Source organism: Ruditapes philippinarum, unplaced genomic scaffold, assembly GCF_026571515.1.
Source record: "Ruditapes philippinarum isolate M1 unplaced genomic scaffold, ASM2657151v2 ctg2317_1_1_1_1, whole genome shotgun sequence".
NCBI lineage: Eukaryota > Metazoa > Mollusca > Bivalvia > Venerida > Veneridae > Ruditapes > Ruditapes philippinarum.
In genome coordinates, this window is record NW_026860132.1 from 83,582 (window position 1) to 108,558 (window position 24,977).

A 24,977-nucleotide genomic window follows, 5' to 3' on the forward strand; every position below is an offset into this window, starting at 1 on the left:
TCTGTAGGTGTGTAGGTGTGTTTTACCCAGACTATATAAGTCAATTCATGTTTGAAATGTATTTGTTCAATGTTTTAATAAATAATGTAGACCATATCAGATAATGAAGAGAAAGCAACATGAGAGAGAGAGAGGGTACCTGTGACGGGAAAAAAATCAAAAGCAAAGAGGTAGCTCGTGCCGCTGAGAAATCTAAAGTAAGATGTTTTTTATGAATTTAAAATGCATTTTTGACTATTATACTTGTCGGAAGATAATTTTAAAAAGATTGAGTACATGCCAATTATATGATAAATACATCATCAAATAATTGGTTCATTTTGGCCCATAAAACATGCCTATGCGATGGATGTGGCGAAACATCGTAATTTTGTGTGGTTAATATTGGAGTTGCACTAATATTAAAATCGGCAATTCCTTAGAAAAACCCAGTTAAAACATTCATGAACTTCTTCTTAACTCGACATACCACCTTTTATCAGAAAAATGTCAAGTCCTTTTGTTTGTCCGAAAACATACTCTCAACTCATCTGTTGAGCTCTTTTTCTTCGAAAATCAGTTTTTATGATACAAAAATGAAATGTTATCGGCTGAAATGACAAGAATGATATATGATTTAGACCCATATTAATGATTTATGAAAAGAAAACATTAATTAAATGCTATCGTCAGTGTCGATATCTTCTCTTTTTTCATCATGAACAGAAGATTATGTAGTCAAAATGATATATGAGAATAATACTTTATTAGTATAGGTATATGTCTGGTCGTTCAACACTTTTGATTCCAGTATTATTTCACTAAACAGCAATATGAAAATGACATATGACGTGACGCAATGCGATAATTTTAACAGCGGATGAACGCATGCTCACAATAAATGATAAAATGAATAAGCTCACAATAAATGATACAATCAATTTATTCAGAAATAAACGGTGTCATTGTGCTCGCAATAATCTATACACATTGACTTGCAAAGATCTTCAATTAATGATACAGTGATTGCGTTGCTGCACTTTGAGTTTAGGAAAATGCAATTTAATATAAAAGCGGTAACATATACTCGTTCTGTACATATAATAATACATCTTCAAACAAAGTACCTTAATGGAAACCCGACAGTTTCTTAAGGTATGAATACCACGAATTACATATGTAAATTTCAAAAATATTTTACCCGCTTTTATGTAACACTGATTTTACACAATAAAGCTGAACAGTGTTACAAATAGAACTTTACTCTCATTACTGAAATAGTGTTTTATCGTGCCTGCATCATTTCTTAACAATTTCCTTAGATTTATTTTGGATTTCACTAATTATACTTTAATTCATTAGAGCAACATTTTCTTTATCTGTTTGATTCTCTCATACGGGGACCCAATTCGTTTGTGCGTGATGTGACAGTGAAAAAGAAGTTGCTAATTGTACCAGTGTAAAATGTAATAAATTCAATACTTCAATTTTCTCTATAGTTTGATTTACATTGCAGAAACAAAATAGTTAATTTTTATGTTAGATGCGATTTTTAAGAGATTGAAAAACGTTGTTGCGATAGAAAAAACAAAAAAAGAACAAAAAAAAATATTTTCGCTTTTTTTACAATTCTATGTATATCGCATTACACGCAGGTAATAAATTAAGTTTAATAAACACGTTTTGGTAATTATACGGGTAAAATACATGAAATACTTAAACAACCTAATTACCATTCGCAAATTTTCAATTAATGGTAAATTTAAATTTTAAACAAAAAGTTGAACGAGTGCGTGTGGGTTACTGTTATTTTAAGGTAGAAAAAACTAATTTGTGATCTTCTTTACTTGTTGTATTTTCGTATCTCCAAATAGAATAGAAATTAAAAGTTTGATAAATATCATTCAATCTGACTCGGAGTATCTTCAGAACAATCTTTAACCTAAACTTCCCCATGCAGCACTTAACGTTGAAGGTCCCTTAGTTTCAAGTAGGAAGGAGCAACACTTGCAACCAGACTGTCACTCTATAATACACAATTCATCATGTTCACTTTAAAACATCTTATTCAAAATAAATATCTTGCAGGATGTAGATAATATTATTACTTAATATGTGTAATTATATAATACATAAATGAGCCGCGTCATGACAAAACCAACATAGTGTGTTTGCGACCAGCATGGATCAAGACCAGCCTGCGCATCCGCGCAGTCTGATCAGGATCCATGCTGATAGCTTACCAACTCTATTACAAGTAGATAAACTGATAGCGAACAGCATGGATCCTGATCAGACTGCGCGGATGCGCAGGCTGGTCTGGATCCATGCTGGTCGCAAACCCATTATGTTGGATTTGTCATGACGCGACTCAACTGTAGTTTGTGTCCGGCAACTAAGGAATTTGTTAATATGTCCGGCGAATAACTGAACACTCTATGTCTATTCTATGTTCTGGTCCTCCCGTGAACATTTTTAGTGTGCTCTTAACGAGAAATGACCCAAGCGAGGAAATTCCTACATTACAAAAAAGAAAAGGAGAAGAGAAGAAGAAAAAAACAACATCAAAAAGATCAAAGGGCCTTACAGTTTGTTATCCTTCTTAATTAATAAGGCTCCCGATGAGTTTTTCAACACCCCCTTTACTCCGCCCAATGCTATGTGTACATTATATTGCAGACTTATAAATCTACTTGAATATTGCAGATACCAGACAGATTATCTGCATGATAAATAGCCATTGAAATAAATATTAAAAGGATTGAATAATCCGACTGTACTCCAAAATATTTGTAATGAATTGACGCAATATATTCAAAACAATTTATTTTTCCCGAAAGAAACAATTGTGATGCAATAAAATGACAAATAAGAAAAACGAACGCAGACATTATCTCATAAATTACAAACATTATGACTACATATCAGACACATATCAGACGGTTTCACAGGATCAAATGCTGATATCAGACAATAAAAACACCACTATCAAATACATACTTTTTAAAAGCAAAATTTATCTGAATTTTTTTATAAAAATTTTAATTCACACTAAAACTAAATAAATACCTTAAATGGCAGTACTGTGCAATAAGTTATTTTCAAGACGACTATATTTAGCAAAATTAACATTTCGTTTATGATTGGAGACTTTCAACTTACAATCCTGTTTATTCATATAGTCAATTAGCTGAACCCTTTAATTTGCAAAACTTAATCTCTCCTAAAAATGTCCGGTTGGACAGTATTATGATTGTACAGTAATAAAGCTGTTAAATGTAGGAACGTTCTCATTCTTAGTTCTGGTCCATTGCAGTGAATTCACCATGTGTCGAGTTAAACAATTAAATTTTAATTTATTTTCAATTATGTTTGAATCATCTATCTTGTTTGTTTGTGTGTGGAAACAGAAAAGAACTTTTATTTCCCATTCAATGTATAAATCGAAATGAGCCGCGTCACGACAAAACCAACATAATGGGTTTGCGACCAGCATGGATTCAGACCAGCCTGCGCATCCGCGCAGTCTGATCAGGATCCATGCTGTTCGCTTTTAAACCTTTTAATAACAAGTAGAGAAACTGATAGTGAACAGCATGGATCCTGATCAGACTGCGCGGATGCGCAGGCTGGTCTGGATACATGCTGATCGCAAACGCATTATGTTGGTTTTGTCATGGCGCGGCTCAAATCATTTTCATTTCTTAGGTTTTATGTGTCTTACAGCCCTTTTTCACAGCTTAACACTGGCGATCAGTTCTTGTTTATACAAATTCATGTATATATTCACAAAGTTGAAAATATCATTTAAATATCCGTAATACAACATCAACAAACGAAAGAAACAAACACACAAAAGAAAACAAAAACAAAAACAGAAAGAAACACTTAGAAGGAAAAAACAAAATTGCAAATAAAGTTGCAAATCACATTTGACGTTTGATGAAGATAAATAACCAAAGTCAATAGATGTTATATGTCAGTTTACAGACGTGTCTTGAAAACAGTACAGTGTTTATATTTGTACTCTACAGGTTTGTTATCATAGATATTAAATTAAAAGTGAAAAGAAATGATGTAAACATATTTGTTTGTTTGTTTGTTTGTTTGTTTGTTTGTTTTGGGTTTTACGTCACATCGACACAGTATAGGTCATATCGCGACGTTACAGTTTTGCTGGTGGAGGAAGACCTCAGGTGCCCCTCCGTGTATTATTTCAGCACGACCTTAAACATATTTGTGTTGATTGATGATGATGATGAGATTGTTGACATAGTGGTAGAAATAAACAAATCACATAAGATAAAAAAGTGCCAAGGTCATGTTTGAGTAAGCTTATGTTCATTCGGAACACTTGCAGATTAGCCATAACAGTGATAGTTTATGTTCGAAATTTGAACAAAAAAGGACCGATTGAGATCAATTTTCAGTGACTCACAAGTAATTATTGGAAATAACCCATTACCAGTTTTTATCTGTTGTTGTTGTTGTTGTTGTGGTTGTTGGTTTTAATGTTGGTGATGGTGGTGGTGATGATGATGTTGTTGTTGTTGTTAAATTTACGTGATGCAAGATATTCAAGCTGATGTACGTTTTCAATCAGTAACACGCAACTGAAAACAGTTCGTTGCCAGCCCGATTCGGACCATAGTCCTATAACCCAAAGTCTGGACAACCGAGCCGAAAAAAAACCGATTATTTAACGTTTTTCTAAGAGGTTTTACTGAAATCGAATAGAAAGGTGTAGAAGCACACTCCTCTGGTATCATTTATAATTTCACTTACAATCAGACCACTTAATTTCTTGGAAATTTAAGTATTTTTTATGTTTATATTAATAAAAGAGATGAAGATTAGATTGGTTGATTGATTGGTTTGTTGGTTGGTTGATTGATTGATTTGTTGATTGATTGATTGATTATATTTTATAAAGTTTTAGAATATGTGTATAACTTATAAATGATATAACTGCATTATATTTGACACTCAATTGAGTTGATTTTACATGACATTTTGGGCACATTAGGGTGACGTGACTTTTACAAAGGGAAACAACTCATTCTAAGCGTAAGTGTTTTAGTAAATCATGAGTTGTGTTATTTCTCAGTTTCATTTTGATGTAAATTATTGTTAAATGTTTCACATGTTTCCTATCAAATGGAAACAAATGACTCGTTCCTTTTTTATATTTCAGTTGAGTTATTAAAAATCGGCCGAAGGCAATTTATTTTATCATTTTTTCTTTATTTTCCTTTTTATCCCTTTAGAAGTCTTATTTATGTAACAAAGTATAACCCGTTTTAAGGTATAATTTCAATTTGACCGTTTAATGTAACATAATATCATACTGATCTTTTCTGACTAGACAATTTTAATCCATTGGATTAACGTGTACAAACAGGAAGAAAACTCGTAAGGGAGAACATTGGTCATTTTAAAGTGAAATGTTCATAATGGTAGGTGTGAAATAATTACAATAAAATAGTTATGTCGATAATATCAAGAACATACATTGAACTCCGAATCCATACCATCTTAAAATATTAATTTTCCGACCTTCGAATATCTTTTTCATATTATCCGAGCGGGTGGTCTTTAAAAGCGAGCTCGCAAGGTGAACATTACGGTAACGCGAGTATCTCTAGTAAATTAGCAAAATTATGGGTAATAAGTTTGCTTGCTCTTCATCGGAGGCGAATTTGGTCCCACGTCCTATTAAATTTGGAGCACGCCAGAAATCAGTACCAGCAGGTTACCTGCACTATTGTTTACCAAAGCACGCCAGAATACAGTTTTCCTTTCTCATTATGGTTCCCATTCAAATTGAAATTTCGAAATACCTTATCAATAACCATTAAACCAAATGCTAAGTTTCGCGAACTAACTTCTTTTCCCGACATGGGACTCTTGTCCATAAAAGTAAAGAAAATAAATAGAAATAGACCCCGTGGCAACAAAAACTTCCGGTAGGTAACCGTTTCGCTATATCCTTTTCCCGATCCCGAAATAGGATTCTATATGTTCTCAATTTAGATGTCATATAAAACATGAAATGGCCGTATTTCGAAAGTAAAAATATTGTGCTGTAGTGTTAATTGATTGTGCGATCGAATGTGTACAGTTCGTTGCAAGTGTACAGCTCTAAGAATAATTTAATCATTACTGTAAAGTAAATGTGTAGTAATTTTAGCAGCCGCCAATTGGTTTAATAAGGGTGATGCTCCCCGAATTTGTTTTGGACACAGGAAGGTATACCTCTTGAAGTGTCAGAGTTATGTTACAAAGTTCAAGTGTAAAAACAACCCAAATGTTGCCCGCGACACGTCGACTCAATATGTTTTTATCAGTACTTGAAATACTTATGGCAAACGTGCCATTGTTGACCAATCCACTGTTATAAAAAGAACATACGTAAAAACAATACTGGAAAAATATGACGATTCGTTAAGACCAGCGAGTTTTCTTTGAGAACATAAAACGGAAAGCACGACAGTACGATGGTGACAGTGCGACAGTACGGTGGCGAAGCACGACATCACGATGGTCAACAACATACTATCGCCTTCCTGTTATACCCGCGTATGATGAAATATTAACATTGAGGAAAACACCGAACAAAAAACGCTTAATCGTATCATTTTAAGTTACTATGTTTCGGTTTGTATTTTTATTCACTGCACCATACAGAATTGCCGTTAATAATTACTTATAGCATTTCGCGAATTGGTCTGGAAACAATACTTAATAAAAACATATTAAAGTATTTGACACTGAGTCTTTGAAATTGATTTTTAAGCTAAATTCTTAAAAGAAATAGATTTTTATATATGTTCATGAAACGGAGAAAAAATGGCCTTTTGAATCTAATTTAGGAAAATGAATCAAATAAAAAAGAAAAAAACTGCATTTACTGTAACATAATTATATTCAAAAAGATAACAAATATTTTCAACATGGTTTATGTAAAAAAAGAGTTTTTTATCACAATTTCCAAATCGATAAAATATATAAGAAACTATTAAAAAGAATTGTAGAACAATCACACACTTTTATCTCTCAACCTTGACATTGGAAAATTTTCCGCTACAACAATATTGAAAATTTCTATTCTCATTGCCTCGGCCTTGTGTTGAAAGCGCACGCTGAAGATTGCTAGAAATTTGTAGATTTCCATCTGGCATTCTTTAAACCATAAAATATACAAAATTGGATCTATAAAACAGATTAAGATTGCCACGTATTGATACGGAGTATCGAATTTAGTTATCGAAAGTTTAAAGAAATTGATGAATACAATTATTGCCCCATATGCTACAGTCATCAAAATTACGAGAAAGAAGCGTGTTAGTACAAAACCAGTTGATTTATAGTATCTTAGTAGACCAGGCCTTGTCGAGTGTTGTACATCGTTTTTGCTCCTTATGATTCGTAACACATTCCAGTTGCAAATGCAAGAAATTAGTACATTGATTATTAAACCAATTGTGTTAGCTACCGACTGAGTTTGACTGCACTGAAACACATCCGTGGATTTAATTTTCATATAACAAAAGCCGTAACGCACACTTGCATATATAAGCACACTACATGTCCAAAATGAAACTATGACTACCCTAGTAACAGATTCTGTGATCGTCCGCATGTACCAGAATGGAAAGCGGAAAAAAACAAATCGTTCAATTGACAACATCATATCTGTCTGCAAAAAGAGCCTTAAGAAAACTGCGCCGACAACACGTAATATTTCTTGCGTCGATGGATTTCTTATGAACTTCCGGGCTGTTGCGATTGTTACGAAAATTAATTCAAAAACAAGAAGTCCCAAAAGCAATCGCTTGGTAGCTTGTGGCAGTTTCTTGACATTCCTTAAAGAAAATATTGCTAGAATGTTTAAACAAATAACAATGGTATTCACAGTTAATAGTCCAAATTTCAAATCTGGTGAGAGTTCTGGAAAATCCATGGCAACATTTGTTTCAATATTATCTGTGAAGTTTCTCCGTTCATGCATACGTGCATCTGTGTGATTAGAAAAGGTTCTTTCTTCATCACGTACTTCGTGTTCAAAACGTATATTCCTCAAATCCATAATTATAATGATTGACAATTTTACGTAGCGCAATACATATGTTTTAAAGCTTTAAAGCTTTTAACATTTTGATTTTTTTCTAAAGTAGATAAAAAATGTCTATTGATAACTAAACTACGACTTAGCCACTGTATAATATAGCAAACAGCGTTCATTTATCTTTGTTAAATGTCTGCAAATATACATGTTCTTATTCACGTTACTTCCGTACCACGGCAGCCACTTTTTGAATTAAATAACACATATCTATAAATATTTCAACAGTGATGTAACTCTTACATAAATGTGACACCTTTGGTGTTTAATGTGTATTTTGCTACCCGAGGTGATAAGCTTATTATCGCAAACAATAGAAATAAAAACATTTGCAACAGTATAGCAATATTCTTCTCATATTTTGTCCTATAATCTTTTCCTATAATAAGTTTTATACTTATGATAGTTTTCGCACATAACGTGAATTGATTACATAATAAATAATAATTAATATATAAACACGGATAATGTATCAATATAATTATCGGACCTACGGTAATACAATGCCATAACATAGCACAAGTTTGTTTCACATAAAAAGACACGCAAATATAAGCACAATCGACACGATTTTCGTTAATCGGATATCTTTTATCACAAAAGTTACGCCTTTATTGCGCTTTTATAGTCCTAAACAAGGCCTTTGATTCTGTGTACAAGTATGGGTAAGAGTTCGTATTAAGACGACCGTAGGGAGTCTTATCGGACTCTTACCCATATAACTGCAAATGGGCTCTTACAACTCGATATCAGATAAAAATATAGAAAGTGTCACCTCTTTAATTCAGCATAACATTATTTTTCCCCAGCAGTCACGTACAAACAAGGATGGGGTCCAATTACTTAATCTGGCATGTAAAACAATGAGTTTTCAACAATACCTAGTATTTTTGATGAATTCATTCCTGACATATGAAACAAAATAATGATTTGCTTAGTTTTTCTAGAAAATATAAAACAGTCAGCAATTAATAATTGACATTTTTCATAGAGTTTAATGATCAACATTATTTTTTGTCCAATCACATTGTAGTATTTTTCAAATTTCCGCTAAGTCTAACTTCGGTTAATGTCTACTAACTAAATAAAATTCACTTAATCTGTCGTCTAACCTCAGTCTAACAAATTTTAATTATAATGCATTATATTAGGGAGGAGTTAGAGGTGTGATTTGCACTCTGAATTGTAAAATATCTAAGGTTATCAAAACAATGCCAACGTAAAAAACAATTAAGCAAGGTCATGTGTTTCTTAATGTGACAATACAATCAATTAATTTATTACATAGATAATACATGTGGGGCATGCAGAGACAAATGATTACATAGTAACTTTTTTTATATCCTTTTAACTCTAAGAAAAATGTCTGTTATAAATTGCTGACTGTTTTAAACTTCTTTTTTTCTAGAAAATGTCACCTCTTTCAGTTGATAGGAATGAACTGCATTAACAATCCTTGATATTAAGAATACAATGATTACATTTTTTGGCTGGAAAACTCATTGTAAATGGAAAACCTAGATTGACACACAGAAAAACTGTTTTTCAAATGGGATTTGAAATGTTAGTGAATAACTTAAAGCTAATAACGAATTTGTATAGATTATTAATCTTATGTATTTTCTCACATTTTCCATTTATTTATCAAGGATGTACACATTTCATTAACTCCATTGCTTTTTTCCTCGCTGTTTTTTCCCAGATATTTTATAGAAACATAATAGTCTTACTTTAGATAAAGGTATAAATTCTGTGACATTTCAGTAAAAGAATTGCCTGATTATTTGTTGATAGGGTCATTTATTTACCTTATCTAAATTTGACTTGTTAGAAACTTGACAAGGTGTAGACATCTTTTACAGCGAAAGGTGGAGCTATCAGTGATTTAGTGAAATGCCTTGTTTTTGGTTGAAAAAATAATGTTGATCATTAAATAGGTTAATGTTTAATAATATGTATTAACAAAAATAATTGGTCGCCTGCCTGCGGCAGGCTTGACCAATTATTTTTGTTAAGTATGGGTAAGAGTTCGTATTAAGACGACCGTAGGGAGTCTTATCGAACTCTTACCCATATAACTGCAAATCGGCTCTTACAACTCGATATCAGATAAAAATATAGAAAGTGTCACCTGTTTAATTGAGCATAACATTATTTTCCCCAGCAGTCACGTACAAACAAGGATGGGGTCCAATTACTTAATCTGGCATGTAAAACAATGAGTTTTCAACAATACCTAGGATTGTTAATGCAATTCATTCCTGTTAATGAAACAAAATAATGTTTTGCTTACTTTTTCTAGAAAATATAAAACAGTCAGCAATTAATAATTGACATTTTTCATAGAGTTTAAAGGATATCAAAAAGTTACTGTGTTCACATTTGTCTCTGCTAGCTGAGCTCTTCGTGCATTATCTATGTAATAAATTTGAATGTATCCTCACATTGCTACAGTGTTATCAGCCTTTTTAGAAACACCTGACCTGGCTAATTAAAATATGCCAATCACAATTTTCAGTATCAGCACTGGTTTCTTCATGAAATAGCGGCTACACTAATTACTGCCGAGTAAGAGCCGATTTGCAGTTATGAATGCTTAATGGTTTAAGCTCTGTAAGGTTGGTTTAGATGGAAAAATACTTCGAATATTATTCAACTGTGAAGTCATGTACGTGCATTTTAACATTGTAACACTTTTACAGACTTTCGATATTTGGCTGGATTTGAAACAGGGCCTAAATAATTTGCAAATTTTATTTTCTCCGTTTTTGGATGATATTGAACTCTTTTATTAAAAGAAAATATTGAAAGTTGTATTTCATTACTCGATTATTGTTTAATCAAATTACTTTTTGCAGACGATATGGCTATTATTGTCAAAACTACTATAGATTTACAAACTAGTTCAAATAAATTATATGGATATTGTAGGAAATTGGGTTTACAGGTGAATACCAATAAAACCAAAATAATGGTTTTTAGGAAAAGATGGTCTTTAAAAGATGATGAAAATTGGTATTATAATAGATATTCTTATAGAATCTGCTGAAAATTTCAACAACCTAGGCGTAGCTTTTACAATGGGTCTTTCATACTTAATTGGAAATGGTTGAAATGTTATATCTGTTTTATTAAAATGCATCAATACCCCCAGCATTGCGTTGCAGCTTTTTGACTCGTTTGTTAAAAAAGATCTCAGCTATTCTAGTGCTGTTTGGGGATTTTCAAAATAAAAGAATGTAGAACGATTACAGCTAATATAAAGTCTGTTGATCTATATTTAATAATTTAGGATAATAATAAAGTCGTCATCCATTATTTATTAAACGATATTTGTAAGTAATCACATATTGGCTTAAAGCAGCACGCCTCCAGATTCATGCTAAATTTCATGAAAATTTTAAAAATGTATCTAAAAGTATTTTTAGTGAAATAACCAAAAGGAAGCAACTTACACATTATCAATGGCTCTTACAACCCACGTAAATTACTAAAAGAGGATAAAATAAGCAAAAATAGCCATTACTGCGTTAGTAAAGCAGTAGAAATATAGTTATAAATACTGAAAAATTAGTCATTATTCGCACATTACATGCCGATTATTACTTAAATCTCGAACATTTTTACTTTTCCTAAAATCTTAGTAAATTTTTTTTAAATTTTGATTTCATTGAAATATTTTCGCTCATCTGGAGGCATGCAGCTTTAAAATATTTTATAGTGATATTATTATTTTGAAAACTGCTATGTATGCTAACACAAAAACAATCAATGTTGCGCTGCTAAAGTATTTAAAAATCTAAATTGGTACGGATTTTCCGATGTCTGGAACAATCAATTTCAATACTATCAAACTTTTTAATCAAAAGGTAATTGACTGCTTTTTGCAAATATTTTCAAGCAATATTTCAAACAGTCCATTGTCAAGTTATATACATGTATATGTACATTTGTATAACTCATTTGAAATAGCAAACTATCTCAAAATTATCAATAAGCTATAAAATCACTATCATTATTTCGATTCTAACACGATATTAACAAATAATTCTGAAATCAAGCTAAATTGTGCCATACTTGTTTCTGTACTTCAAGTCCATAGCTTTTATACTTTAGAAATAGCCCGATAAAACTAAGGTAAGAAAATCAACAAAGGACAATAACTCAAAAAATTAAGAAATGCAGAGTACCGGTTCTTGTGCACTGTACTTATTAATGAGATCTATCATCCTATGAGGTTTCAAGTCCATAGATTTTATACATTAGGAGCAATGGTCCTGATAAAAATAAAGAATGAAAATTAACAAAGGGCTATAACTAAAAAATTAAGAAGTGCAGAGTACCGGTTCTTATGCACTGCACTTCGGGTCATTATAAGAAACATGCATACCAAGTTTGAAGTCAATCCGACTTATAATGACTGACTTATGCTCCTGACAAGCTTAAGGGGACGCCGACAACAACGCCGACAACCCCTTTATGTCGCCCTTTTCAAGGCGAAAAAAGAACACAGATTATAAATTTGTTATACATTTTATTAACATAATAAAAACAGCCAAATTTACTGTTTTCCCTATTTCCTACAATATGATATGTCTTCTTTGGTTCCAAACGAACCAAATAAATATAATAATTCTGACAAATAACATGTGTGAGATTTATTTATGACTTAAAAAGATACGCAGCTCTGCATGTAACACAATTTTCAATATACTTGTATAATGACAGTGTTTTACACAGTTTAAAACAATAATTTTGATAATAAAAGCATAAGAAAGGTTAATACATGTGCAAATATCCTCATAAGAATTGTGAAGATAAGAAATCTGGTCTGTGTTGCTCTCTAAAGACGTTTTTGTGATTGGATAGCAAAGTTGCTGATTGAAAAGCACAGATACAAAGAGAAATTTGATTGGATAATATCATTTTGTAAACTGTAATCTGATTAGACAGCGGAACCCGCTGATAACAAAAATGTGAAATATGATTGGATAAAACTGCTACAATCAAAAACAACTTCAATGTAACGCTTCTCACAATAATGTCTTCAAAATCCATTGTTCGAGTATTAATTAGTTCTCTAATTAACAGATTAAAATCATTGATATTTATTGCGGATATAGAAGCATGCATAGAAATTTCAAAAAGAGATCAAAATTCCAACCACAACCTATGTAGAACAAGCAATTATCATAGTATTGCAAGCAATCCATAAGTCCCCTACCGGTTGGAACCCCATCAACATTCTGAAGGGCCAATAGCCATTCACTAATGTTCCAATTTTTCTATATTTTAAGTAAATTTGTTGGAAAAGTTCTTTAAAAGTGATCACAAGAAACAGTTTTTATGAACAGACAGACAGACGTACTGAAGGACACTCTAAAAATAATATTTGAAACATCCTGTTACCAAATATAAAACATTTTTAAAAGCAAAATGCTTAAAGAGGAAAAAGATAACTTTTTGAATTAAAGATGCAATTTCATAAAAAAATTTAAGCTCTTTTTGACTTATCACAAACAATGTTTATATTTGCCATGTTTTTAAGCCTATTTGTTGCAAGGCAACCAATATTTTTTTCAAAATAAGGGAGATCAGAAATAAGACATGCATAATCTCAAGACTGCCATCTACCCATTATCAAGTTTTCATAAAAAATATTTCCAGTACTTTTTGAGTTATCACTGGATTCAGAGTGCAAGTGTAAAATTTGCCATATTTTCAGTCTATGTCTTGCTCATAGCAACCAAATTTTCAACATAGGAAGAAAAGATAAAAAACGTGCATAATCTCCAGACTGGCCATCTTCCCATATTAAAGTTTCATAAAAATATTTCTATTAGCTTTTGCGTTAACACAGGATCCAGTTTATGTGTAAAAATTTGCCATATTTTCAGTCTATTTGTTGCCATAGCAACCAGAATTTTTCAACATACAGAAGAAAAGAAAAAGAACGTGCATAATCTTCCAGACTGCCATCTACCCATATTTCAAGTTTCATAAAAATATTTCCAGTACTTTTTTGTGTTATCACTGGATCCAGTTTATGTGTAAAATTTGCCATATTTTAAGCCTATTTGTTGCCATAGCAACCAGAATTTTCAACATAGGAAGAAAAGAAAAAGACGTGCATAATCTCCATACTGCCATCTATCCATATATCAAGTTTCATAAAAATATTTACAGTACTTTTCAAGTTATCGCGGGATCCAGTTTTGTAGACGGACGGACTGACGGACGGACAGACAGACGGACGGAGGGTAAACCTAAAGTCCCCTCTGGTAAACCGGTAGGGGACTAAAAACACTTGAATTCTTGTATGAATTTTTCAAAATATACAACAGTTCCTTTCAAATCATGTATTGATTTTTACTTCAAGGTACAGTCAACAAACGCTAATTAATCAAAATGTTGTAATTTTCACCATCAAATGTTAGTGTTGTTTAAGGTCAAGGTCATACTTCATTGTCTATAACTAGCTTATGCATAATGTAGGTAAGACTGTACATATACTAGCAGATAGAAAGACAGGGCCCAAAAATTAGTCCACTTGTCTTGATATGTGGGTATAAAAATCTGAACAACCTACTTGTTTTATATATATTACAGAGAACTATAAAAATGTATTCCCTTTAGAGATATTGGTACCTCAAATAAATGTAATAAACATGAGCTCAATAAAATGTATTTTCCATCAAGAAATGTGTACAAGTGTATTTAAAAAACAAAGAATATCAAAACAGAAAGTGAGCAGATATTGAATTTAAGGCAGCTATTGGAATGTGAGCTTTCTGATAAATTAGAAAAAAAAATATGGAAAATCTGAAATTTGTCACTTTACAATTGTGAGTTCTTTGATAATATTTAATTATGGACAATCCATAATCTGTCTCTTTAAAATTTCTTCACCTGAAGACAACCTGTTCTATTATCATACAATGCGGATAATGAAATCATTTTATATGCAAATTTTATTTCAAAATGTTATCTGAATGCCTAGTTAAGAAAATCTTCAGCTACAAACAATTAATTTATTGTAAATACCAGATTAATGCACAGGTATTGACAAATTAATCATTGGAAGAGGACCTCAGGTATGTGTATTATTTCAGACCCAAGGCGGTAGACACCTGGGAGCATATGTAACTTAGTTCAGATCATCCGTGGTTTTCTTTTCCAAAAGGGAGTGTATACAGAAAATAACTAGTGTAACACATGGCTAAGAATACAAATAAAACAAGTTTTTTGATATGTTTAAAAAAAATATTAACATTTGCATGATAAACAATGGTTAAAACATGTCAAAAAAATGGCATTAAATGGATAATATCAATTGACAGTATTGTGAAACATATTTACAAAACTTAGTTTTAAGCAAGAAATGAAATCTGTTTTGCTGTTTAAAAAATCACCTATATTGATTATTTTCCTAGTCTATATACAATAATTATTTTCATTATTTTATTATTCTATGACAGGTACAGTATATTACATATTTACAGGTAAATTTTACTCTCTGGATTTTTGTTACATTTGAACTCAAATGCTCAAGTTATAAAACTGACCCTTATCCCCATTTTTGGACAACAAATCTAATTAAAGAGAGTCAAATGTAAAATGATAATGTCAAAAGAATTTCATCTGATTATTTTTTTCCTTATGGATTAGTATTGTTATTACAGAAAAACAAACATTTCACAATTCCAAAATTTAGCAACAGTAACTTTACAGCATTGTAAAAAAATCTTTCCCCTCCAAATTTCTACGAAAACATAAAAAATTATAGCCTCGTAAAAAATTCAAGATATATTTCGGGTATACAATTACATGAATATAGAAAATCTGATATGTGTTGATAAATAAATTAACAAGATTTTATATCAAAAGAAACACCCAATCGCATTTGAGACAATTTTTAGAACAACCTTTCACATGTATATAATAATATTTTCATATTATGTAAAATATCTTTTATATTAATCTAAATCAGCAACTCATGCCAAATAAATAAATAATTGCAAATTTAAATGACCGGCTATCACATATTCAAAACTCTGGAATGGGTTACAATTATTGGAATGTATAATTTAGTCACAACCAAAGAATTTCTGAAATTTCAAGAGTCATTCCCCTTTCATTTAATGACAAATATTCCTACACAAACTCCTTACTAGATTCAAAAAGTACTCCAACATTTTTCTAATTTTCATACTCTGAAATATCTTGACGTACCACAGATTCACTTTTAGAAGAGAATGCCTCACAACTCAAACTAAAGCACCTAACTATCTGAAACTGGAGCACCTTACTGTCTGATAAATATAATATCATCTGATCCGAGATGATTGTAATTGCATATACTAGTAAAGTATGAAGTAAAATATACGTTGATCGCGTAAAGAGTAAATTTTATTCAATAACTATAATGTACTTCAGTAACAATGAGTCATACTGGCACTATTGGAACGTTTTAACACTGTATCTGTTATTAGTTTGATACTACACTTTTGGGGTTTTCGGCGTGGTCGGGAGACGCCTTGGTCCGTTAGCCATAGTTGGTGTGGTGCGACCACTTGGCGTTGGTGTTGTTCGACCGGTTGGCGTCTGACGACCAGATCTTGTTGGTGTAGCTTTGGGTGTGGAAGATAGTCGCGGTGTTGACAGTGATGATCTAGGTGGCGTCGGTGTAGTGGATCGCCCAAATGCAGTTGATGGCGTAGGTGTAGTGGAGCGCCCGAAAGGTTGACGTGGGCTCATATACCGTGGTGTACCCGTACTGGTTGAAGGTGTGCGTGGCTTTGTTGGAGTAATGTTTGATGATGAACTGCTTAGACGTTTTGAACGAGACAAACTTCCTGATGAACCTGATTAACAGAGAGAAAAAACAAGCTGTTTAGGAGGACTGATTTGCGAAATTTAACATATTTAATTTGCAATCAAAGAAATAAGAACAATAAAAAAAACAACAACATTTTATGTATTAATCGAGGAGAATATATATAATAAAAAGACAGGCATACATTTTTCCTATATAAAAATGCAGAGTATGAGAATGATCAAAAATATATTTATAATATATTCTATATTCTACATAACTATATTAATACATGCCTGCAATAAATCAAAACATTTAAAGACTAGCAAAAGTGCACTCGGCTAACTATAAATTGTCTTTTATATCCAGAAAGACACACAAAAAACTGTCCATTCTGCTGCTAAAGCAAAGTAAACATATATTTCTGGGACAAAAGCACATTCTTTGCCTATAAATCTATTTCTGAATTAATCAGTTTTCGGACACAAATTTACAGAGTCAAATATAAGACAACAAGGAACTAACCAATCACATGTCCTTAGTCAAAGTAAAAATTTGCAGATGAGAAAACAATATTAGAAAAAGAACGAAATGTTTTTCAAGTCACCTCAAAACATGATCTCTGATATGGTACTTTTGCATTAATTTCCTGTTTTCTTAAATTATAAAAAAAAAACAATTATTTTGTCAATATGTAAATTTATAATCTGTATGTGCTTAGGAACATTGGTACGAGATTGGTACGAGTGGTTTTTTGTTACCAATATGCACAAACTAAAATATATATCTTGCATCTCTTTGATGGTCAATGTCCCCCTCAGCTATAAAATTCCGTTCTGTTTTGATGGGCAATTTTCCCCCTCAGCTATAAAATTCCATTCTGTTTTGATGGGCAATTTTCCCCCACAGCGTTAAAATTTCATTCTGTTTTGATCTGCAATGTCCTCCCTCGGCGTTAAATTCTAATGCGTTTTGATCAGCAAACCCCTCCCACATTAAGATCTCATAGCCTATCAAATTAGCTAACAAACAAAACAGAAAAGAAACTACAAAAGTATTTGTCTCTATTTATGTCAATCCATTTTTTTTTTTAAATGTAAAGTTTTACTATTCCAAATTAATATGAACTAAGATAGTATGCAAAATAAGAAAACTGTTGTTGTCCCTCACCCCCTAACCGAATTTCGTAATTCTTTACAGTTATATACCTATTTCAACATAAACTTTTTAAAGAAAGTAACATATCAGAGAAAAGACTGAAAAGTTTAATGTTAGCAAACTGGTGAGGAATTTCACAACGCTTGTTAATAAATTTAAAACACAACAGTTTCAGATAAAAAAAACTGAAGAAATTTTCCATCATTATGAGTAAAACAATGGGCGTTTTATAAACAATGGGCGTTTTATATCATTTTTCAAAAATATTTCAAAATTTATTATTTTTAACAAGAGCCTAAGAAAACAAACACTTTCTGATTATAATATCCCAAATGTTTCTGTCTAAATGTGTGTAAATTTGAAAAAGTGGATGAAAACATTTAAGAACTATATACATTTTATACTAAGTGATATTTCCAGATCTTATATAGGATGTTTTTGCTTAGAACCATTGCATTTATATATCTAAGAGAATATTCAACTAAAACTAGAAGCCAGAGTGCATTATAATATTTTATGACATTATGAAAAAAAAATGTGATATACAAACAAGTTAATATTCTGTATATACATGTAATATAATTATAAAATTTATATATCATAAAATTTAGAAATTATTTTTATGTTTCCCACTCTATCATTAACACACCTACCTTTTACTATGTTGTGGAAAGGCTTGCCTTGAAACTAATATACTTGACTGGAAACTAAACTAAATATACTTGCCTTTTACATTTCAATTATCAGTGTTTATAATAATGCCAACAGGCTCTGTGTGAGTCCAGTTTTCACATCTGTGTGTTCAGGCTGGCTGATTAAGTGTAAGAGTAAACTGCCTAATTCAAGCATTTTGATATAGAAATCTGGTGGTGGTGAATTTACAAGAACACAGTTCAGCCACCGCATCATTCCTGGGCAATCTGTCAAGCAGTTTACCAGTACTAGTTCTTAACTTTCGCTAGGAACTGAAACTTCTGTACAATGCCAGAGCAGAGGTTCAGTGCGAATGACCGTAGAAAGGATTTCATGATCAATCACAATAAAAGTGTCCTGCTACGTCTGGGAATCAGACTCGGGTTGCCTGATTCATAGTGCAACGCTCTACCTATTGAGCTAACTGGACAACTTAATTTTATCGAAATCCTTTAAAATTTGACATATATAAACAGTCCATTACACAGTAACATTCCTAATCTGTGTTCATTATGAATAATTTCTGACAGGATAAAAGTTATAAAACAATAAAAGTTTTGGTCCATGATTTGACCAACGTACCAAAATCAGGATGTTTTCGTAATGAATTCACAAATTTACTGTTTGAATTTCCGGACAGGTTTACCATTGAGGTCGTCATCTGCTTACTACGTCTAAGTGAACTGTCTCCCGAACTTCCCGCTATAAATAAAATATGGTGATCTCGTGCTATGAACATGGTTCTATATATAGAGTGACAACAAACTGGAAACGTGATCTGAGTAAACTGTTTGATATGATAATTATACATGTATAATATACTTAATAGTTCAGTATATGTAGAATAAAAGTGAAGCAATCTCGTATTATCTCCCTTATTTATGATGTCATGGCACCAAACTAGTGTGAACACTGTTTTTTTCAAGCAGTTAAATAGATTCAAGACAATCCAATCTCTCTTTTTTTTTACATTATGTCACATCACTATTACACAACAGCTCTTACAGATTACTTTTAATTTTTAAGCTGTGTTAGGAGGCGGAACTCCAGTGATCGTATACACATTTTGTTTCCGCCACCAGCGCACCCTCGTGTAAAACCACCAGTCATTTGTAAGCCTGACTTTGATGGCTTTCTCATTTGAAGGAATTTTATGTCTCTGACTTTAATAAAACGTGAACCCACATTGGTGACGCCAGAAGAGAAATGTGATTCGAAGTAATCTGCATAAACCTTTCAAACCAATGATGCGCCCTTGATCAACTTAACAAAACATACCTTTACCATCCAATTAAATATGGAAATTTAAAGTTTGGTTATACCATAAGCTACAGCAATACATAAGTCTGTGCCATGACAACTATTACTGTACTATTGTATTGTGACTTTTCTCTCTCTCATTCTCTCACACACAAAACAGTATTGTATTTTTTAGTTAAAAATAAAATGCTTTACGGTAATCTAAAAATATTTTTTTTAAATATCAGTGAGCAGTCTATGTTGAACACTAAAAGCATCTCTCAATTTTTAACATTTACATTAAGAAAGCAAACTATAATTATAATATCTATATTTATATCTTTTTCCTAAGTTTGTGATGTAAACATTCTAAACTATATATAGTGTTGTCTTACGAGGTGACCTTAATCAAACTTATTATAATGTTAAAGTTTAGAGTTTTATTTCACTTGCAGTAACTCTTCAATAAATATTATGGTGGCTTCAAATTTTTAAAGCAACAGTCCTGATTGGTTTTTTATGTGAGTTAAATGTGTTTTTTTATTGACAAAAAAGGCAAATCTTAACTAGTACAGAGAGTTTTCTTTTACTCCAATGGTACCTGAATGTGAGGTTTTTTGTTGTTACTGTTGTTGTTATTTTGTTTTTTTTAGCTCTTTCAGATTGTTCTCAAAAGCAGATATTGCAAAACATGGCAAGAAACTTCCAAACTTTTGTTTGTTACATTACTACCTGGCATTTGGCAAAATCTGCAGAAATTCTAAGCGCTTGGAATATTCTATGTTAAAAAAACTTCTTCCAGTTATGCCCCTTTTGCTATGAAAACGCAGTATGTATAAAAGGTACATTTAAATCATTTAAAGTAGACCTTTTTGTGATATTATCTTTATTTATATACTGAATAGTATAGCAGACTATCTAATATCTTGCTCATTTTTTTGTCCAAATCATTGCAAGGTTTATATTTAAATACAAACTTTACAATATTTTACATCAAGCTTTCTTTCTATCATATGAAAATAAAATGTTTAAAAAATGTTGCCTCTTTTTTTCTAAAACAATATAAAAACTTAATTTAGCAGAAAAGAAAAACAAACTTAAACAGAATCAAATAAACAGAATTGTTTACTAATTCACAAATGAAAAAAAAATTTAACACTTTGGAGACACTAATTTTTTTTTTTCACATTTATTTCTTTTTCCGCACCTTTACGTTAATGTGAAATTTCATGCAATGTGACTCTTACAGCAGACTATAATAATTTTATGATACCGTCACAAAACAAAACAATCTAAAGGCTCCATAACTCATGCTTTAAAAAAACTTAATAAAATCAGAGAACGTAAAGTGTTTGAATACCAACATATCAATACTGTTGTTATAACAACACAATAAATGAGCCGTGCTATGACAAAACCAACATAACACGTTTGCGACCAGCATAGATCCAGACCAGCCTGTGCATCTGTGCAGTCTGATCAGGATCCATGCTGTTCACTATCAGTTTCTCTACTTGTTATAGGGTTTGTAAGCAAACAGCATGGATCCTGATCAGACTGTACGGATGTGCAGGCTGGTCTGGATCCATGCTGGTCGCAAACGCATTATGTTGGTTTTGTCATGATGCGGCTCAAATATAAATATACCACATGTCCAGTAATCTACGTTACTATAGTTGTAATTGATCCAAGACTGAAGAAGGTACCTTACTGCAGAAGCATAACAAATTGACATTATCAGATTTTCCTAAAATGATTAAATTTTATCACTTATTTCTGGTCCTTTTGGTGCTTATAATTCATAACTGTAAGTTAAGGTTGTCAATAATATTCTTTGCAGCTGCATTATACCCAGGTGGGTAAAAACAAACTTAAGACAAATAAAAGAAAACATTTTAAAAAATTTTATACCGGAAAAATATAATTTTGTTCAATTATATGCTTAAATATTCATATTCAACCTGACACTTTGAACGCATTCCGAATTTACTATTGTATCATGATTAATACACATTTTATAATTGTGAATTTATTTTTTACCATGTTCAATGCAAGGATTCTGAATTTACTATGTTACCATGTTTAATGAAGTTCAACAATAATCCTGCATTATTATTTTCTATTTTACCTCAGTATTTAGCCAGTTGTAAACAAACCAGAGACACTTTCTTTCAAATGTTGAGGCATTATAAGCAATTTCAATAAATTTCTATTTTTTTGCTTCAGATAAATTCATTTATACCTTATATCATTATATAAATCAAAATTCTACTTTACTTTATTCTCCATAGAGATTTCAATTATTAAAACTTGTAGTAATTTGTATTACATACTTTTTACTTCAAATATTAATTAATAACAGTATCATAATATTATAACTTTTATATTAACTTATATGTAATTAAGTTATATACAATAGATATATTTAAAAAGAAATATCATTTAAAAAATATAATAAATACATGTATATTACCCACAACCAGATTGTTTAAATGCCAAACAAAACCCTTGCACCAAATATTGATGAAGTTAAAAAAAATAATAACAAAAGTCAGCAAAAATGTTAGTAAACAACTTGAGCAATATTAAACATAAAATATACCAGTGGTGAAATATTTGAGCTACAATATTAATTTTCATAATAACTAAAATCTTACAACAAAAATTTGGCATTAGTATGCCTTGTGAAATTTTTACTTGATACTGCATTATTAATTTTATTCCCCAAAAAAAGTCTGTAAAAATTTCATGTTTTATACAAAAGTTCAAATTTTAAGCCAAAAATAAATTCATTTGTACAATAATTATTTTGCTACTGGCATATATATGTTCTAATATTGCTATATAAAACAACAAGAATGCAAAACTTCAAAACTTTTCTATCTAGCCAATCACACTAGAATTATAGCAGAGGCAAAAACAATGAACTCCGGTAATTTTTCTTTTTCTTAGACTTACAAAATTACTCTTTTTACAAATTTTATCAAAAAAATATCAGCTATCACCATAACAACAGGTTGCCATGGATACCCGGATATGATTATTTTGGTTGCTATGGTAAACAAACAAACCTGATGATATAGATGACGCATAACCCGTGTCATTTTGTCGAGATTTATACCCATAAGTGCCGCTACCGCTACGCGAACGAAACGTTGAATTTCCGTTCGGAGATGTCGGTGTTTCGGCGCCACCTAGTGTCTTCCTCAAATCATAATTTGTTCTCCCTCGTGCTGTTTGAAAAAGTTAAAGAAACAAAAAAAAATGTGTGAAGTTAGTGCCCTGTGACCATCCACCAAAAAAAACAGAGAAATGTAACAATTTGAAAAATAGAAGAGACCTTTTGGAAAATTATGATCAGTATATCAAAAAAGGCTAATTTTTCCACCAAATAATATCAATACCAAAACATTCTCCAAATATACAGTTTCTTGTAAAACTGACAGCAATTCTTGTATCATTCTATTCATTTCATAGTTAAAATTTTGATTTCCAAAAGGTCTCTTTACATTTAATGTAATTAATCTATCATAGAATCAAAATTTTGCATTAAGTTACCATTTAGTATAAATGTTGAATCTTTGAACACATTTTCCTTATCTTGGAATGAATTCTCCAGCAACCTTTTAGTAAGCCCTCCTTTCATATATAAAAACAACCAGTTTAGTTTCCCATACTCTGGACCTGGCTTATTTCAACCACAGTTTTATCACTTTACTTTCAGGGGACATGTGAAAAAATCAAGAGAGTAATTCTCCATAGTTTCAGTATTAAGGTGAATGTCAAAAATTAGTATTAATAATAAAGAAGCTCTCTAACTTGATATCTAAATGTCAAAATGATATATATTCATGCTTTTAGCTTTATCACATAATAAAATAGTAACTGTTCATTTTTTGTCTTCATTTACAATAAGGCAATAAAATATTTAGCTTTTTTTTAATCAGTTGTACAGAAGTAAAGTGTAAGCTATTAAAACTGTAGTTGAAATGTCCACCAGCCAATGTCATCAACTCAAAACATCAAAAAGCATCTACAGTTCAAGTTTACAAAACTTGAGTCAGAAAACCAGTCTCACAATTTGATTGGTCGATTCAAAACAAGAATTTGAAATTGACCAATGGTAGACCTGCATTTTGAAGACTGGTCCCCTGATTCAAATTTCAAACATGAGAACCCTAAATGATCAATACCATATTTACATGACAAAAATAAATTTAATTTTTTTTTTCAAATTTCATAAAAAAAATCTTTTTGTGAATATATTTCTTCCAATACTGCTAATTTTAAAGAGTGTAACATAATATTTCAAAATCTGTATTACACATCAGTTTGCTTTGAAGCACATAGTATGCTTTTTAGGTTATAAAGACATAAAGTCAATGAAATAAAAATGAACTTAAATTTTGCCCAATTACCAAAAGCAAACTACAGGAAAGTCATATAAACAAGTATGATCAAACAAATAATGCCTATCATCTATAACATACCACCAAAAAAAATCAGTAGACGATAAAAATAGAAAAATATAAAAAATTCTTTCATTAGGGGAACAAAAAGCATGCAAAAGGCAGGAAAAACTATTCTGTTTCAGCCCAAAAGTTAAACCTAGGCACCTCTGTTTTCTGAAGAAAAAATATATCTTTTTTTGTACTTACTCCCATAAAAATGCTGTTCAAGAACATTATTTAATGCCCTTATATTGCTAACCCTTTTTTCTATTGCTACAAAACAATAATTATGAGTTAATTATTATAAAGTTTAACTGATTGAAGGCAAGTACATAGTGGTTTTCTTGAAATTAATAAACTATATCAAAGTTCAGTCTCAAACATATTGTAAGAAGAAAAGTGTTACTAAAAAATGTATCTCAACTTTATGTATAATATTATCAATATTTTCTTTCCATCAGTCCAAAGTTGGTAAGATTTAAGTTTTATGTTGTTGTTTTTAGACAAAAGACAAAGC

At 31.2% G+C, this 24,977-nt stretch overlaps 1 protein-coding gene across 10 annotated transcripts in view; it reads right to left on the reverse strand.

Annotated features, from left to right (window-relative positions):
• Positions 1 to 16,525: 16,525 nt before the first annotated feature.
• Positions 16,526 to 24,977, reverse strand: part of LOC132758994 (microtubule-actin cross-linking factor 1, isoforms 1/2/3/4/5-like) — a 126,403-nt gene continuing 117,951 nt past the window's right edge. For 4 of the 10 annotated variants that reach the window (XM_060750714.1, XM_060750715.1, XM_060750716.1 and 1 more), the window contains 4 exons: positions 24,668 to 24,733; positions 23,081 to 23,242; positions 19,353 to 19,472; positions 16,526 to 16,968 (listed from right to left, as the gene is read on the reverse strand). In XM_060750714.1, the coding sequence (XP_060606697.1) occupies positions 16,604 to 16,968; positions 19,353 to 19,472; positions 23,081 to 23,242; positions 24,668 to 24,733 (713 nt within the window). In that variant the 3' untranslated portion in view covers positions 16,526 to 16,603. Of the gene's footprint in view, positions 16,969 to 19,352; positions 19,473 to 23,080; positions 23,243 to 23,567; positions 23,649 to 24,667; positions 24,734 to 24,977 lie in introns of all 10 variants that reach the window. The other 6 variants (XM_060750723.1, XM_060750717.1, XM_060750719.1 and 3 more) reach the window with 5 other exon arrangements.